Consider the following 20,000-nt stretch of genomic DNA (forward strand, 5'->3'; position numbering starts at 1 on the left):
CTTTAGTTTGGCTTTAGATTGAGAACGGTAATTGGTGACATTATGAAAATAAGCGCACGTCTTTTATATGAGTCTCATTATCATTTGGAAACATTTCCCTGGCCGTGCAGCATGCGGTTGGGAATACAAATGCTGCAAAAACCGGATTGTGGAAAGTGCCGTGGGCTCTGTGGAAAACCCCTTTTGCACATTAAATAGAGAAATGGCTTGTGTCCCTGCAAGGACACCGTAGGGCTCAACTTATAAACAAACTTATACCAAATAATAACAGGGTTTCTGCAGGTTTCACCAAGAACAATTTAATACTTTAAAGACTCTTTTAAGACTAATATGAATTAAATTTCAGACTAAAGGTCTTTGCACATTGAAGTGCGAAATTTTCGTATATGTTTTATCATTTTAATATGCGAAAAATTCGGCACATAAACAAACTCTGCACACTGAGTCCAATGCGTATTAATCAAACCATTACGAAAAAAAAACACAAGACATTTCAGTTCGTTCAAGCAGTGATACTTTGTTCACTCTCTCTTTTTGAGAGTAGAAAAAGAAAGAGGAATAGACTATACATATTGTGTTCATCCAATAGTGCATTGAGTAAGGAGAGTTCAGCTCATTATCAAAGAGCTGCGCTGGATTGTCCCAAAATGCAATGTTTATTTCAGGAAATCAGTGGTATTTTCATACATTGCTTGTGATACTTCATACATTCATGTACGTAAACAAATCCCGAACAGAGACTGGCAGTACCTACATTATAATACAATACGGCCGTGTTGATGTGTCGAAGTAACAGGCCAAAAGTGGACCATGCTTTCTACTATAGCGTCTATGGGTAGTACATCAAATGTACGGATGGATACACATACCAAACAGCAGCCAGGGCAGAGGTGCGCCACTGAATCCACCATATAGGTATTCTCAAGTGTCCGCCACATTCTGTGTGTATTTTATGCTCTGTGTTAGTCAAAGTTATCTGTAGCTCAAATGACGGCATTCTGTATTTAGCTTTTAGCTTGTACAGTGGCTCTGAACTGTCAAAACACTTCTCAATGCACTTTTTCGGATGCAAAAGGTGAAAAATAACTGAACCTGGTTCGATATTTTTTATGACGGATGAAAGTTTAGGAGGCAGTTTGTCAATACGATTCACACAATGCAAAGTCGAATTTACTTTTTAACGTGCGAAATTTATGGATGAAAATTTCGGATTCAGTGTGCAGTAACCTTAATGGCAAAAATATATTTTACTTTCCTCATTAAAAAAATTCTACTGAGCTATCCTCAACGCACAAACTCTTACTGGGCATTATGGGCTCTCTGGATGTTGAGTGTGCATGGGTTGTTGTTTAGGGATGGGTACCGAAACGGTACTTTATCGGTATCTGTGCTACATTATAAAAGACTGAAGTATCGATAAGCTCTGACGTTATCTGTACTGGAGAACTATTGCTAAATAAACATTACTTACAGTAGCATAATTTAACTGACCAACCTTTTCTAATTTGCGATATTTGATATTCGTCTGCACAGTTGGCAATTTCACACTCAGCGGAGACTCTGAGTGCACTGCGCACACACATAGCTAGCAACACAGACTCACGCACGCACAGCTCGTAAGCTTGCGAAGTGAATCAAATGGGTTGTTTTTTTCGAGTGGACAGCGACAATGCCCTTTGCAACAAACACAATCAGTTGTTTTCTTGTATAAACGCAAGCAATCTGGCTAAGTGAAAGTATCTTTCAAAAGTGCATTAACTGCAATGAAAAGTAATGAAGTATTTGAGTGCCTAGCTAACGGTAACATTACATCATCCACATCGTTATGCTAGCGGTATGTTTTTGCTGTAGCCTAAATAAATCAGACATTAAAAATGCTTTTATGCCAGCTGTATTTACAAACATAGCCTATGCTAATAATAAACTATGCTTATTAATAATTAATTTTTTATTAATTTTTTTTACATTGCAAAGTGCTGCAAAACCTGTATTAAAAACCCAGTTAACTCCCAAAACACTGTAAACTCATTTATGCAAATGCGTTAATGAAAAATCATAAACAATATCTCATTTAACTGCATTTTTAACTCAAAGAAGGTATTTTCAACAGCAGGGAGCACAATAAACCAGGAAAGATCCCGACTTCTGCCAGAAAAGTCAAACATGTTGATTTTTCTCCAGAAGAAAGGTTAAAAACAGTAATTTTCCTTCAAACCACTGTACATTCTTTTACAGGGAAAAAATTATTTATTTGTTTTACAATTATTAGTTTCATTTTATTTAACTATAAAACGTAATAATAAAACAAAGTGTTGTTATTTCTGTTCAATTTGTTTGTGTTTTTTATTTTTATGTATTTTTTATGTAGTAGAACCGTTAAAGTACCAAACCGATAAGTGGTATTGATAAAAGTAGTAATATCGTTAAAACCTTAATGATACCCATCCCTATTGTTATTGCTGTGCGTTGTGGGATTGACTGAGTGCCTTTCATAATGTCCAAGATGGTTTCGGACACCACTAAAAATGGCTGCACCCTCAAAATTACATTACATTACATTTACATTTAGCAGACGCTTTTATCCAAAGCGACTTACAAATGAGGACAAGGAAGCAATTTACACAACTATAAGAGCAGCAGTGAACAAGTGTTAGACAAGTTTCAGGTGTGTAAAGTCTAAGAAGCAAAGCGATATCTGATACAGCCAAATTATAGATTTAAAATTCTTGTCAACTTCTGGCTGCAGCTGTATCCCTTCTAGCAACAAACGTTTTTCTGTTACACACTCAAAAGTATGCACTATTCATTGATTCATTTTGCTATAGTCCCTTATTTTCCAGCTTATTCAACTCACCTATAGCACATGTGTTTGGACTGTGGGGGAAACCGGAGCACCCGGAGGAAACCCACACTAACTCGGGGAGAACATGCAAACTCCATACAGAAATGCCAACTGACCCATCCGAGGCTTAAACCAGTGATCTTCTTGCTGTGACAGCGCTACCCACTGCACCCTAGTACATACTATTTCTTTACAAAAAAGGAAGTAAATATTTTAAGGTGTAGTGTAAGGTGTATATGTTACCTGAGCGTCTTCTGGAAAGCGGCCCAGCAGTCTTTGAGCTCGCTCTGCTTCTGTGTGACTCGAGCCGCCAGCGCCGGCTGCAGGTTCGAGAGCTGAGAAACACTGACGTCCAGCATCTACAGCACACAGGAAGACAAACACAGACTCAGAGCTGGACATGATCTGATGCAGTTGAACATACACGACTGGTCACTCAGATTTTTTGGATGATTTTGATTATTTTCAGTCTCTTCTCATCAGGCCTGTATTTATTTGAAAGAATTCAATAAAGCAGAATTTTTTGCCATTTTTAGCATAAATAGTTTGAGATATGCTGAAAAGAATAAGTAGAATTTAAATACCCGGATGATGGACTGATTCAACCAATAAACACTCAATGATAAAGGGGAGGAGCTGATGAAGAAGAGGTGGGGCTGATGGTGAAGGGGAGGAGCTGATGATGATAAAGGGGTGGAGCTGAAGATGAAAGGAAGGAGCTGATGATGAAGAGGTGGGGCTGATGGTGAAGAGGAGGGGCTGATGATGAAGGGGAGGAGCTGATGATGAAGGGAAGGAGCTGATGATGAAGAGGAGGAGCTAATGATGAAGGGGAGGAGCTGAGGATGATAAAGGGGTGGAGCTGATGAAGGAAAGGAGCTGATGATGAAGAGGAGGGGCTAATGATGAAGGGGAGGAGCCGATGATGATGATAAAGGGGTGGAGCTGATGATGACAAAGGGAAGGAGCTGAAGATGAAGGGGAGGAGCTGATGATGAAGGGGAGGAGCTGATGATGAAGAGGAGGAGTTGATGATGAAGAGGAGTAGCTGATGATGAAGGGAAAGAGCTGATGATGAAGAGGAGGGGCTAATGATATAGGGGAGGAGCCGATGATGATGATAAAGGGGTGGAGCTGATGATGATAAAGGGAAGGAGCCGATGAAGGGGAGGAGCTGAAGATGAAGGGGACGAGCTGATGAAGATAAATAAGAGCTGATGATGAAGGAGTGGAGCTGATGATGAAGTGGAGGAGCTGATGATGAAGGGGAGGAGCTGATGATGAAGAGGAGGAGTTGATGATGAAGAGAAAGAGCTGATGATGAAAAGGAAGAGCTGCTGGTGAAGGGGAAGAGGTGGTAATGAAGGGGAGGAGCTGATGATGAAGGGGAGGAGCAGATGATGAAGAGAGGGAGCTGATGATGAAGAGGAGGAGTTGATGATGAAGAGGAGGAGCTGATGATGAAGGGAAAGAGCTGATGATGAAGAGGAGGGGCTAATGATATAGGGGAGGAGCCGATGATGATGATAAAGGGGTAGAGCTGAAGAAGATAAAGGGAAGGAGCTGATGAAGGGGAGGAGCTGAAGATGAAGGGGAGGAGCTGATGAAGATGAATAAGAGCTGATGATGAAGGAGTGGAGCTGATGATGAAGGGGAGGAGCTGATGATGAAGGGGAGGAGCTGATGATGAAGAGGAGGAGTTGATGATGAAGAGGAGGAGCTGATGATAAACGGAAAGAGCTGATGATGAAGAGAAAGAGCTGATGATGAAGAGGAGGAGCTGCTGGTGAAAGGGAAGAGGTGGTAATGAAGGGGAGGAGTTGATGATGAAGGGGAGGAGCTGAAGAAGCAGAGTTGATTATGAGGAGGAAGAGCAGATGATGAAGAGGATAAGCTGATGATGAAGGGGAGGAGCTGATGATGAAGGGGAGGAACTGATGATGAAGAGGAGGAGTTGATGATGAAGAGGAGGAGCTGATGATGAAGGGAAAGAGCTGATGATGAAGAGGAGGGGCTAATGATATAGGGGAGGAGCCGATGATGATGATAAAGGGGTGGAGCTGATGATGATAAAGGGAAGGAGCTGATGAAGAAAGGGAGGAGCTGATGATGAAGAGGAGGGGCTAATGATATAGGGGAGGAGCCGATGATGATGATAAAGGGAAGGAGCTGATAAAGAAGGGGGGGAGCTGAAGAAGATGAATAAGAGCTGATGATGAAGGAGTGGAGCTGATGATGAAGGGGAGGAGCTGATGATGAAGAGGAGGAGCTGATGATGAAGGGAAAAAGCTGATGATGAAGAGGAGTTAATGATGAAGAGGAGGACTTGATGATGAAGAAAAAAAAGCTGATGATGAAGAGGAGGAGCCGCTGGTGAAGGGGAAGAGGTGGTAATGAAGGGGAGGAGCTGATGATGAAGGGGAGGAGCTGAAGAAGAAGAGTTGATTATTAGGAGGAAGAGCAGAGGATGAAGAGGATAAGCTGATGATGAAGGGGAGGAGCAGATGATGAAGAGGAGAAGCTAATGACGAAGAGAGGGAGCTGATGAAGGGGAGGAGCAGATGATGAAGAGGTGGGGGGCCTTGCTGATGTCCTTGCAGATTAAAAGTCTTTTTGTAGAAAAATAAATTTGATTGCCATACATTACAGAGGTTAAATATCATGGTATCATTAGACTGAACTGTAAAAGATCATTTAATACTGAAGACTGGGAGTAATGATGCTAAAAATTCAGCTTTGAATCTCAGACATAAATAAATTATATATTAAAATATATTGTGTTTTAATAATCAAATAATATTACTGCATTCTTCATATTTATGATCAAATAGACGCAGCCTTGGTGAGAAACGTTAACATAACCTTTCAAAAGTACTACAAAAGACCCATTGATCCCAAACATTATTATTTTCAACGACATGTCGGTTCACACACCATGATTTGACTGGCGATGTCCCGGATTTCTCCATCTCTGCTATTTTCCACTCCACTGCTGGGGCTTTTATTCTGAATATAAGACATTAAGGAGAGTGAAGCATAAATAATATTGCTGGATTACATCATCATGTCCACATATTCATATATCAGATGACACAGAACCTGGTTTTCCTGCAGGGTTTAAACAGAAACAGCTTTGATGACGGAAGTATGAAAGATTGATTATTATTTTTACCATGCTGATGATGGAGCAGATGATGTTTTCAGCCTGCTGGTAAAAGGACGAGACTTCCAGAGCGAGCTGCAGATTCTCATGATGTTCCTTCAAGTGCGACTGGGCCTTCAGCCAGCTGAGTGGTTGACAAATAATACACGATGAAAAGTTTCATGTTGATTTAGAATTCCAAAGATTATACAATTTGCATAATTGTGAGTTATAATTGGTTGATGGTGTAATTATTTATTTATTTATTCTGATTAATGCTACTATAATAATGATGATGATGATGATGATTATTATTATTATCATTATTATTATATTTTATATATTATTATTATTATTATTATTATAACTAATATTATATTTATTTATTTCATTACAATAATGATTATTACTATTATTATTATTATTATCATAATGATTATTATATTATGATTATTATTATCATTATTATATTATTTTTATTAATATTAATATATTATTATTATTATTATTATCATCATTATTATATTATTTTTATTAATATTATTATATTATTATTATTATATTTATTTATTTAATTATAATATTAATAATTATTATTATCATAATCATTATATTATTATTATTATCATCATAATCATCATCATTATTATTATTATTATTATTATTATTATCATCATCATCATCATATTATTATTATATTATTATTATTATAGCTGTTATTGTATTTATTTATTTCATTACAATAATGATTATTACTATTATTATTATTATCATAATCATCATTATTATTATTATCATCATCATCATCATCATCATCATCATCATCATATTATTATTATTATTATTATTATAGCTGTTATTATATTGATTTATTTCATTATAATAATGATTATTATTATTATCATCATAATGATTATTATATTATTATATTATAATTATTATCATAATCATTATTATATTATTATATTAATATTATTATTATTATCATAATCATTATTATATTATTATTATATTATTATTATCATAATCATTATATTATTGTTATTATTATACATGTTATTAATATTATATATGTCATATTATTATATTGTAATAGCTGTTATTATATTTGTTTAATTCACTATAATAATGGTTTTTATTATTGTTATATTATCATTATCATCATTATTAATACGGTCATCATTGTAGTTGTTATTGTTATTATTATTATAGTTATTATTATAACAACAACAACAACATCAATAAAAATAATAATGTATTCTTAATAGCGTTAATCATTCTTTCATGCATTGTTATTCTGTGCACTAACATTTTGTTGATATGTTTTCTGTGGGCTGAGATGCTCTTTCCTTCAGTCTTTCCCTGTTTTTCCAGTCTGAGAGCCATTTGATTGATCTCCTCGTGAAGGTTACGATAAAGCTGCTCATCCTGAAACACACACAAGATTTCCAGAGCTTTTACTAAATCTCAGATACATGCAACACAATCACAGTTTCACCATGCTCAGGATGTCCAAATCTACAAGTACAATCAACTGATGGCATGTGAAAAGGGAGGAAAAAAAACTCGAACTTTAATGCCTCATTCACACAAGCAGCGACTTTGTAGCTGCCTGTCGCTCTGGGTGGCGACCTGCTGCACACGCAGGTCTGTGTAGGTCTACAGCAAAGAATACAACTGGCTTCTGCAGGAGCTGAGAGAGGAATGTGAGCTCTACTGGTGCTCTTATTGGCTGTCGCTCAAGAAAGTCGCTCTTCATTTGCATAAATTTGAAGGATTCTCAACTTTGTTGAGTCATCACTCGACACGCCCACCTGGTCATCAATGGTTGCTGTCGCTCGCATAGATGGACATTGCTGGAAGTCGCTCACTCTCCGTTGAAATAAACAGTCGCTTGGCCGCTGCAAGTCAATCGTAGTTTGAATGAAACTCCAGACAGAAATGCCAGCTAGCCCAGCCGATACTCGAACCAGTGACCATCTTGCTGTGAGGTGACAGTGCTAACCACTGAGTAACCGTGATGCCCAAAATATAATATAAAAATGTAAAAATATTTGTATGTAGTGTTACACTGCCTTAATAAGACTAAAAACATATCATTACAGTAAAACACATAATTTAATATATCTGTAGATCATGGCAGTAGAAGTAGAATGGGTTGTTTGGTTTGGCTGGAGTAAATCAGTCGGTGATAACTCAAGTAAACATCCACTGCTGTCTTATGTGTGCAGAAACAGACTTTCAGAAGTAGCGCAAACCAGAAGCACCTGTGCTAAACTCAACAATGAAACTCTGATTGTTGGTGATTGTGGCCTGTGGAGGATTCAGCAGAGTCTGGAAACACTCACCTGCTTTAAATCCAGGATCTTCCTGGTAATCTGCATCTTGTCAATGTTTTCCCCAAGGATGTTGGCCAGCGACTGCTCCTGCTCCTGCTGACAAATATAAAAGCATTTACAGATGCTGTTTTCTTTCAGTCGGGCTACTGTTGCTGTAAATGAACCGGGCTACCATGGAGAACACGAAAACAGATCTAAGGAAAACACCTGGATGCAGATGCACAGCAGTTTGTAGATCATTGAGTGAAAGAAAACAGTAATAATACCTCAGAAGATGACATTTGGGTCACAAAATCAATCTCAAAATGAGGATATACTGTATTTTATGCAAGTGGCAACATCCCGATCTCCCTCGTGAAGCTAATATGGAAGTAACTGAAACTGCAATTCATCGACTGGCCTATTGGGGGCTGGCTCCAGAAACTCCAGATGTATACTGACTGCTATGCTAAATTAGATGTTTTTACAGCTGATAAAAACATGTTTAGAGCGAGGTACAAAAGATGATTTTGGTGTATATAGCTAATATTACCATTCATGACAACTGTGAGGGGGTGAAAGTTTTTATCACTCATTCGATTCATTTATATTAAGTCTGCATATTTAAGAGCGTGGCCACTTGAGTGACAGCTAGGTCTCGCTGCTCGCAGTCACCTCAGCTGATTAGCCACTGAACTCAGCATATACATTGTATTTTTGCTTTTTTTATGACATTTGATTGTCTTTTGGGATTATTTCTTACAATTATCAGATAATATGGCATGCTTGGCACTTTATTGAGCTCACAAATCATTCAAGCTGCCTCCATTTCCGAGGTGAGAAAAATTATATACTTACCATCTCTATAAATGTATTTATTTAAGGTAATTTATCATTTATAATTTTTTTATTATATATCATTATTTTAATAATATGAATTATTTAATTATAATTTTAATTATTTATAAAACTTATAAATTCTTTAGAGCTGTAAAGCACTCCAGAATCTGACAGATTGATTAGCTGTAGACTCTAGAACAGTCATCTGAAACACTGTCGTACAGCCTGGAGTTCATCAATAGTCCTGCATTTACTAAGACAGACTATATTTGAAGTGTTTGGAAGTAATTCGCATTTTCCTCTTGTAAAAAAAACGACGTCATAAGTACAATGTTTAGTTGCTCAATGTATTACAGTGTTTTTAAAAGTCTAAACACTTTATTGATATAGTGTACAGCCAAGCACATGTGGTCAGAACACAAAAGAGTCGCAGGTAATGAAGTATTGGTAACACTTTATTTTGATGGTCCATTTGAGTTTTAGTAGACTTTCTTAATATCTGCTGATACTCCTCCTTCAACAGACATTTAACTGACTATAAGAAACTTTACAAGTACATATCAACGTACACTAACCCTAACCTAACAGTCTACTTATGTACTTCTATAACGGATCATCAAAATAAAGTGTGACCGAAGTATTAAGTGTTTCTCCCAAATAAAAACTTATCTAACCTAAATGCTGGCAGGTGTCTGTAGCTCCACTCACGCCCCGCCACTTAGCCCATTTTTGGTTATCCACCTTGAAATGTATTATACTGTAGAACAATTGTTCAGTAAGTTACTGTATTTAACAGTTGCATTGTAGAAATAACTGTATATTTTACATTAAAGATTTTCAATACTGTAAATACATTTACAGCAAGATAAATGGTTCTGTAAATGTTAATACAGTTATTTTGCTGCAATTTATTTATTTTTATTTGTAATTTACTAGTAATGTAGCAAACTGCTGCCATTAAAGGGCACCTAGTTTACCCCTTTTTTCTGATTTAATATTATTATTATGGTTCTTCTGAGTGTGCCAGTTTAGGTTCAGTTCAAAACACAGTTCAGATTTTTTATTATAATGTGTTCAAAAGGGTCATGTTGGGGGCGTGTCCACAGCTCGCTGTTTTAGGGGTGTGTTGCTTTGACTTCCCACCCAACGTAACAAGGGGCCGGAGCCAAGAGCTCCCTCACTCTGTGTTTGGCAACAGACAGGCAGACAGAAAGCAACATCAGTGAGAGGACCAGCATTCGCAGAGCGGTGCTTCTGGTGTGCGACCTGCAGGCAAGTTCGTTATTTTATTTCCAATTAAGGGATGCGCACGTGAGGCAATGCACTCGCACTTTCCAGCAGCACCTAGTTAAGATGACAGGGAGCTTCTGTGACCGCGAGAATGCAAACGGCTTAAGTTTAAGGTAGACGCAATGAAACGTACACATGTTTGCAATCCCACCTAAAGGTACAAACAATAATTCCGATTAGAGCGATAATGTGGTGAATGTTGATCTTGTGTTGAGCCCAAGGAGCCTTACATCTAAAAATAGAGCTGGGGTGTTCCTTTGGTGATATCGCTTTGACTCACAAGCTGAAAATGGCAGACGTGAAACAACAAACTGAGAATATGGTGATGCCAGCTGTCAATCAATATTGGTGGGCGGGGGGACCGCACTCCTACGTAAAGTTGCGGTCGCTCTGAAAACCGCTCCAATTGGTCCACTGTTTTTATGTTGTTAAATTGGGGAAAAAAAAGGACTGGGTGTGCTTATCGCACCCCAATATAACGCTCTATACACTATACCTACACACATGTCTGTCCAAACAGCTTGAAAAGTAGATTTTTCTCCATAGGTGCCCTTTAAGTTATAACAGATACTACAAGAGATTGTAAACCCTGTACTTTATCAGTATAAATAGGTTTAATGACATGTTTAACCTTCTCTTTGATCCACGCCTCCAGACGCTCCACCTTCCTATTAAACTCCTGCAGATTCTTAGCCCCGCCCATTGCCTTCATCTGATTGGCCGCAGTCAGTTTGAGTGCGTTCCATTGGTCGCGGATCTGAGCCAGCTGTTTCTTCACCAGGTCAGACGTGGGGTTGAGTTTGCACATTAACTGCTCTCCCATCTGGACAGACATCAACATTCAGATTTACAGGCAGCTCAAAACTTAAAGCTTAATCAACCCAGTTGAAATCCACCCAACTATTAGTTTTAGACCAACACAAGTTCCGGTTTGAAGGCCACAAGGGTTGATGAATGTCAGGACAGGTTAAGTACTTATTCAGGTTATTCAGGTTAAGTACTATTTAGGGCTCTTACACTTTCCCAAAGACAATTTTAAGCAGTTTTCAAGCACTTTCCAGATGCAGTTTTAAACTTTTCTGAATTATTACCCTCCCCCTGTATATTTTTTACCCCAATTTCTGTTTAATGGAGAGATTTCTTCAACACATTTCTAATCATAATAGTTTTAGCAACTAATTTTAAATAACTGATTTATTTTCTCTTTGCCATGATGACAGTAAATAATATTTGACTTGATATTTTTCAAGACACTTCTATACAGCTTAAAGTGACATTTAAAGGCTTAATCTGGTTAATTAGGTAAGTTAGGGTAATTAGGCAAGTCATTATACAACAGAATGCTTAAGGCATCCTTGGCGTCTGGCTGAGATCAAGATCTTTTATTACGTTTGGCTAGCTAAAGCGATTTACTTCCGGGAGGGGGTTAAAATCACGGGCCGTGCGGTTTAAGGAAACTTTGAGGAAACTGAAATTGGGGTGCACGTAATTAGAGCTGTAAAGCTTAACTTTTCGATTTTAGGTAAAAAAAAAAAAAAAAAATAAATAAAAAATCGAATCTGTTGCAGCCGTCCAATAGATTAATAGGTACCGGAAAATTCCACAGAGGGGGGGGTGATCGCCAGAATGGGGAAGTCCCAGAGTAAAGTGAGAAAATATGATACATCAGTGTTTTGGAATATGGAAAAACAGTATCTGATTGGGCAGTTAAAAGATTGAACTTGGGCCATCACCATATCAGTGGATCTGTCTCTGTGGGATAGCAGCGTAATCTGTTGTGGTGGGGTTAAAGTTCCTGGCGTCTGGTTGAGATCAAGACCTTTTATTACATTTGGCTAGCTAATGCGATTTACTCTTGGAAGGTTGGAACATTACTAAATGCATGTACTGTATTGTAACGTTTGCAGTATGGGATGCGCATCATTCATTGATGTACATTCGAGTCATTCATGTTTAAAAGCGTGAACGAGACCGCATGCTTTTGTGTGTGTGTGTGCGCGCTTGGCCTCGGAGACGAGCGGAGCGCACACATCTAACGTCATCTTAATGCTAGCGCTTTAATGGTCAAATACATGCACATTTCTGTCAGAGCGCGGCGTTTAGTAAATATTCATATTAACCCTCATTTGTGTAATAAACAAACAAGTTGAGAATCAAAAGACACGTGAAAGAGAAATCATCTCAGAGCCGCACTTCTTAAAGTGACAGTGTGCAATATTCCTCCGGCCGCCTGTTTTTATTATGAATCAAACAAATTGAGTAAATCCTTCACTGCTCTTGACTGAAGGACTTTTGTAGCTAAAGTTTTTTTTCCTTACAGTGAAGATGCTTAAAGCACAGTTTGTTTCATATTTTTATTCTATTGTATTTATTTCCCTTTCCTTATTTACAAGGAGGAAAATAACTCTTTATATACAGTTAAAGTCAGAATTATTAGCCCTCCTGAATTATTAGAGACTCTTTCCCCCCAATTTCTGTTTAATTTCTGTTTAGTTCCATTTTTAAACATAACAGATTTAATAACTCATCTCTAATAAGTCATTTCTTTCATCTTTGCTATGATGACAGTACATTATATTTGACTAGATATTTTTCAAGATTCTAGTGTTCAGCTTAAAGTGACATTTAAAGGCTTAACTAGTGTAGTTAGGCAAGTCATTATATAACAGTAGTTTCTTCTGCAGACAATCAAAATATATATTGCTTGAAGGGGCTAATAATATTGACCTTAAAATAGGTCTCAAAATATTAACAACTGCTTTTATTCTAGCCAAAATAAAACAAATAAGCCTTTCTCCAGATGAAAAAATATGATAGGAAATACTATGAAAAATTCCTCTGTTAAACATCATTTGTAAGAGGGGAGAGTATTTACCTAGACGCAAAACCTTGTATGGTCAATCTTCTTTTTCTTATAGAGCCACAAGTCTATGGAGAACTCTTCCAACAGAATTAATCATGTGCACAGACTATAAGAAGTGTTCACGCCTGATCAGGAGGTGCTATGTTTGATTTGCCTGTATGTTTTAAATTGTCAATTTTATTTTATTAAATAAAAAAAATAAATAAATCTTTGATTGTTTAAGATTTACCTGTCCAGGGACTGCAGGTGGAAAATAGCAATGCATCTTTCCTTGTCGAGGTTAATGTATTTTTGTGCATCCATTCATTCATTAATTTTCTTTTCGGCTTAGTCCTATTATTAATCCAGGGTCGCCACAGCAGAATGAACCGCCAACTCATCCAGAATATGTTTTACGCAGCAGATGCCCTTCCAGCTGCAACCCATCTCTCCGAAACATCCATACACACTCATTCACTACGGACAATTAAGCCCTATCCAATTCACCAATAGCGCTAGTCTTTGGACTGTTGGGCAAACCGGAGCACCCGGAGTAAACCCACATGAACGCAGGGAGAAAATGCAAACTCCACACAGAAATGCCAACTGACCCAGCCGAGGCTCGAACTACTGCGCCACTGCATCGCCTGTATTTTTGTGCATGCCCCTGTTAAATAAATAAACTCAATTCAATCCAACAGACAGATCACGCTACAGACACCAAAGTTTTCATTTTATGCAAAAGCAATATCTATCTTACTGTATTCAAAAACGTAATTTTATAATATATTTGCCTATTAATTTCTAAATATATGCCTATTTAGTTAGATAAATTACAAAAGCAACCCAATTAGCAATAAAAGGTCCCAATATTTTCTGAACCTTTAAAATACTAGATTAAAAATCAAGCATTTGGAGGATTTCAAGCACCCGTACCAACAATATATCAAAATGAAGGAGGACAAATTTAGCATCTCTATTGAAAAAAACTAATTTTTTGTTATCCTGGACGTCTCACAGACAGCTTTCTGACGTTCTGCAGATCGAGCGAGCTGTTTCAAATTGTGTTTTGACAAGTCAGCATTAAGAATTCATGATTGTTATGATGCTAATCATTATTGTATTCTATAGTAAAGTACAGTATTCGGAGGATAATTTGATAGCATGTTTGTCCAACATTGAATTACTGTCATTTACTATCTTAAAAGTCATTTACTTGCATATTAAATGTGTCATCTTTCATCTTAAATTAATATTTACTTTAATTTCAAAAGATCAAAAAATAAAAAGGCAGATCACACTGCAGACAAAGTCCAAACACATGCGCTGTAGGTGAATTGAATAAACTAAATTGGCCGTAGTGTATAAGTGTGTGTGTTTGAATGCGAGTGTGTATGGGTGTTTCCCAGTACTGGGTTGCAGCTGGAGAGGCATCCGCTGCATAAAACATATGCTGAAATAGTCGGTGGTTCATTCCACTGTGGCGACCCGGGATAAATAAGGGACTACGCAGAAGGAAAATGAACGAATAGTTAATTATTATTGCATATTTCGCAATAATATAAGATAAATGATTACAAAAGCAACACAATTAGCAGTTTTGAGCACTTAATCCACAACCACAGCACTTTATAAACCTTTAAAACACTAGATTTAACTTCGGCCATTTGGAGGATTTCAAGCACCCGTACCAACAATATATCAAAATGAAGGAAGGAGGACAAATTTAGCATCTCTATTAAAAAAAACTAATTTTTTGTTATCCTGGACGTCTCACAGACAGCTTTCTGACGTTCTGCAGATCGAGCGAGCTGTTTCAAATTGTGTTTTGACAAGTCAGCATTAAGAATTCATGATTGTTATGATGCTAATCATTATTGTATTCAATAGTAAAGTACAGTATTCGAAGGATAATTTTGATGGCATGTTTGTCCAACACTGAATTAGTCATTGACTGACTTTAAAGTCATTTACTTGCATATTAAATGTGTCATCTTTCATCTTAAATTAATATTTACTTTAATTTCAAAAGATCAAAAAATAAAAAGGCAGATCACACTACAGACAAAGTCCAAACACATGCGCTGTAGGTGAATTGAATAAACTAAATTGGCCATAGTGTATAAGTGTGTGTGTTTGAATGTGTGTATGGGTGTTTCCCAGTACTGGGTTGCAGCTAGAGAGGCATCCGCTGCATAAAACATATGCTGAAATAGTCTGTGGTTTATTCCGCTGGGGCGACCCGGGATAAATAAGGGACTACGCTGAAGGAAAATGAATGAATAGTTAATTATTATTGCCTATTTCGCAATAATATAAGATAAATGAATACAAAAGCAACACAATTAGCAGTTCTGAGCACTTAATCCACAACCACAGCACTTTATAAACCTTTAAAACACTAGATTTAACTTCAGCCATTTGAAGGATTTCAAGCACCCGTACCAACAATATATCAAAATGAAGGAAGGAGGACAAATTTAGCATCTCTGCTGGGAAGAACTATTTTTTTTTAATCCTGGACGTCTCACAGGAAGCTTTCTGACGTTCTGCAGATCTTGTAAAAAGCGAGCTGCTAAAAATGGTGTTTTGACAAGTCAGCATTAAGAAGAAGTTATGATTGTTTCCAATTTATTTGCAAAAGGGAGAACTTCTTTTGTTAATGTTGGCTGCGGGTCCTGTTGAAGCCTGACGAGCTGTGAGCAAATGATTCATCGATCTTTAACTCGAGGGTTTTTCTCACCTGATTGAGCTGAATGACAGTGTTTTCAAAGTCCTTCAAGTCTCTCTGGAGCGTCTGACAAGCCTCCTCCCAGTCCGTCACGGGACTCTTTTGGATGTTGTTTCCATCCCTCAGGTCTCGTAGCTTCGCTCGGATCCACATCTCAGCCTGAGAAACACACAACACCTCAATTAAACCAGTGAATCCAGCTTGTGTAATCTATCTAATCAGCGAGTGCAGTCAGAGTAGTGCAATAAAAACAACACAAATTATTTCCCCCAGCATTTTCAAAGGAGGGCACACAAAGACACAGAAACTATACTGGATACCTGAGATATCTTTCATTTTTATACTTTAATTTGCTAGCCTGGCTTGCATTGTATCCACGTAAAGTTTTATCATTCCCTTTTTCGTTATCGTGCTTGGTGTGAATGGGAGGAACACTCACCTTTCATGGAAATAGGCTCATTTTATAGCACCCCTAGAGTAAACAGTTGAGTTTCACAATATTTACATCTATTTAGCCGATCTTTGGGTCTGGCCAGAGCACTTTTAGCTTAGCTTAGCATAGATCATTGAAACAGATTAGACCATTAGCATCTGGCTCATAAATGATGAAGTTGTTTCTACAATTTTCCTATTTAAAGCTTGTTTCTTCTGTAGTTACATTGTGTACTGACAGAAACTGATAAGTCGCTATTTTCTAGACCGATACGGTGGGAAACTACACTCTCATTCTCAATGATGATTCGAAAAGTTCCTTGATTTTGATTCGACTTTAAACAACGGGGGGAAAGTGCAAATAAAACAGAAATAGAGTTGCAAGTTGTTATATTGGGCATCACGGTGGTGCAGTGGGTAGCACTGTCGCCTCACAGCAAGAAGGTCGCTGGTTCAAGTTTCGACTAGGCCAGTTGGCATTTCTGTGCGGAGTTTGCATGTTCTCCCCATGTTGGCCTGGGTTTCCTCCGGGTGCTCCAGTTTCCCCCACAGTCCAAAGACATGCGCTATAGGTGAATTGGGTGAGCTAAATTGCCCGTAGCATATGTGTGTGAATGAGTGTGTATGGATGTTTCCCAGTGATAGGTTGCCACTGCGTAAAACATATATTGGATAAGTTGGCGGTTCATTCCGCTGTGGCGATCCCAGATTAATAAAGGGTTTAAGCCAAAGGAAAATTAATAAATGAATAATGTATAAGAAATAATATACAGAGAAATAAGTCTGTAAAATAACTAAAAATGTGCTGCAGTTTATTACAAGGTGTTTGTAACGAAATATACAACACCACCCCAGACAATACAGCACTTTAAACTGTTAAAAATGTCAACAAAAGTCACTTTTTGAACGTTTCAATGTTAAAAGTATGGTGTTATTTCACTGACAAATGTCGTGAGCGCAGTATTACAAGTCGAGAGCACATTCATGTAATACAAGCGAGCGAATCTCTTTGCTCGCGCACCGATTTCCTCTGTTCGTGGACAAAACTGCTCGCGAGCTCTCAAATATGCGCTGCTCGCACGCAAAAATTTCTTGCACGCTCTTAATAGACGGCTCGCTCAGTGAGATGATACGCAGACTCACAATTTGTGTCTTGTGTTCCTTCTTCCCTTCATGCGTTTTGATGATTTATATTGGTGCACTATTTATTAACAATAAACAAAATACTAAAAATAGAGCTACATGTTTAATTTATCATCTAATAAACCATAACATTTTTGGCTGTATGCTATATGATCAGATATTTCAGGTTTCAAACACTTAAAGACACAGAGAATAGACATTGGATTTAAAGAATACATTTTATTTTAAAAACATTTATTAATGACAATCCAAAAGGTGCCCCATACTAATCAAATAGAAACATTTAAACAAAAATATAACTAACGCCAGCAGAAATGTAACTGATAAAAATAGGGAAACACTTGAAAAGGTATTATAGAATACAGTACTATTCACTCTTCAAATTAATCTCACTATCAATCCCATTTTATCATGGCAACTAAAATAAAGTGAACTCGTCTCTGCTGTCTTCAACATTGCTGATGAGATTTTGGAGGACATTTTCCTTGTCATCCTTTTCATTTTGAGGAAAAGCTGTTCAACAGGGCCCCCCGAACACGTCTATTGGCATGCACAATGAGTTTTGAACAGTACTATAGTAAAGTACTTCAATTAGTCTGTTGTGGTAATACTACAGTTGCTTTGGTAACACAACAACTGTACAAATGACCCAATGCTGTAGTTTTTTTTATACTATATGGTATATTATACTACAATACACCACACTTTACTGTAGTAAAACTACACTTTATTTCATTTTATCAGTTCACTATTCTTAATAATATAGTAGGAGCATTCATTAATGAGGGGATGCAAATAACACATCAAAAACACTAGTAGTTATTATAGAATTTACCTTAACCTTTTAGTTTTTCGTGTATTGTTATTAAATAGTGTACCAATATATAAACCATTTCAACATTCTTGGGATGACCAGTTTAACAAGAGAATCTCAGGAGAGCAAAAACACAAAAGGAGGAGGAAAAACAAGGCACAAATTGTGAGTCCGTCTCATCTGACTTGAGTGAGAGCAGATAATTCGCACGTGAGCACACAGTGTTTTGCGCGCATATTTGAGAGCGCGCAAGAAAATCTGTGCGCAAACAGCGTATATTTGAGTGCGCGCGAGACGTTGTCCACGAACAGAGGAAATCGTCGCACGAGCAAAGAAATTCGCTCGCTTGTTATACATGAATGTACTTGTAATACCGCGCTCACGACATTTGTCAGAAATAACGCCATGTGAAAGTTGTTGTAAGAAAGATCAAGCTCCCATAACACAAGTCAAAAGCATAAATAAATGTTAAAAAATAAAAACATGAATCACAAAATACGGAAAACTGCTAATTTACAGATGTTTGTGTGTCTAAAGCAGGGGTCTCAAACTCGCAATAGTTTGTGGCCCCCGCCTTAATTTGAATGCTTAATGTTAATGCGGCCCGCGAGTAGTGATGTGCGGATCGATACTAAAATATAAATATCTCCAATACCAGCTTTTTATGTTCTGGAATCGATTATCTTATCAAAATATCGATATTTCAGTAATTTGGAGTTATAAAGCGGATATAGAAATAAAGCGGAAAGTAACCACAATTGCCCTTAGTTTATCTAAATAATGGCAACTTAGTTGGAACTACTTGTTCTTCCGCCTGCCAAGTCATGTGCGCAATATGGCACTGTACAACTGCAGAACATGCTAGCGAGCCACTCAGTCCGCTGGCACATGTTGTTCAGTCACGTTGTCATTGGATATGGGTGACGGCAAACAAAGTTATGTGTGGAGCTACTTCACTTCCATAAACTTATACGATGTGGTTTGTGACACGTGTAACACACGTGTAATACCACAAACCTAATCAAACATCTACATATAAATTACAAGACAGAATATGACTACGTCATGACTAGGTGGTCAGAGGAGGAGGAAAGCAGAGTCCTTAGGTGCAGCAGGCAGGCACTATCCAGGTACAGAGGGAGAAAATGTGGCGATGTGGCTGTATTTTGGGGACTTTGGTTTTTGTGACAATGAATATGTAAGTTGGCTCTTTTTTGTATTATAATTCTTCATCAATAAACAAGAATAACCCAAAATATATCTCGTACTCAGTATGAAGTGACACTTTTCAGTACACTATCATTTAATTTCCCAAACAGTAATTTGAGCAAAGTATCAGTATCGGATCAGTATCGCCGATACTCATCCTTAATTTTACTTGATATCTGATTGGATAAGAAACCAGTGGTATCGCATATCACTACCCGCGAGTTTGATATGTGTAGCACTTTAGTTTTGTGTGTGGACGAACCCACCAATCACGGTGGGGTATACGGCTCTCGGGGGTGGGACATCGGCTAGACTTGAAGCAGGCAGAGAAACATTTGTGAAAGTCACAGCAGCATCGCCAATAAAAACAAACAGCAGTGTTTTCTTCCGTGCATGC

General features: G+C 37.5%; 1 protein-coding gene across 6 annotated transcripts in view; it reads right to left on the reverse strand.

Moving 5' to 3' along the window:
* The window catches only part of LOC130239459 (spectrin beta chain, non-erythrocytic 1), a 114,361-nt gene that overhangs the window by 65,253 nt on the left and 29,108 nt on the right, over positions 1–20,000 (reverse strand). For 4 of the 6 annotated variants that reach the window (XM_056470671.1, XM_056470670.1, XM_056470669.1 and 1 more), the window contains exons 4-10: positions 16,018–16,164; positions 11,064–11,255; positions 8,333–8,419; positions 7,294–7,412; positions 6,015–6,129; positions 5,777–5,848; positions 3,086–3,201 (exon numbers count right to left, since the gene is read on the reverse strand). In XM_056470671.1, the coding sequence (XP_056326646.1) occupies positions 3,086–3,201; positions 5,777–5,848; positions 6,015–6,129; positions 7,294–7,412; positions 8,333–8,419; positions 11,064–11,255; positions 16,018–16,164 (848 nt within the window). The remainder of the gene's footprint in view (positions 1–3,085; positions 3,202–5,776; positions 5,849–6,014; positions 6,130–7,293; positions 7,413–8,332; positions 8,420–11,063; positions 11,256–16,017; positions 16,165–20,000) is intronic. The other 2 variants (XM_056470668.1, XM_056470667.1) reach the window with 2 other exon arrangements.

Source organism: Danio aesculapii, chromosome 13 (genome assembly GCF_903798145.1).
Source record: "Danio aesculapii chromosome 13, fDanAes4.1, whole genome shotgun sequence".
Classification (NCBI taxonomy): domain Eukaryota; kingdom Metazoa; phylum Chordata; class Actinopteri; order Cypriniformes; family Danionidae; genus Danio; species Danio aesculapii.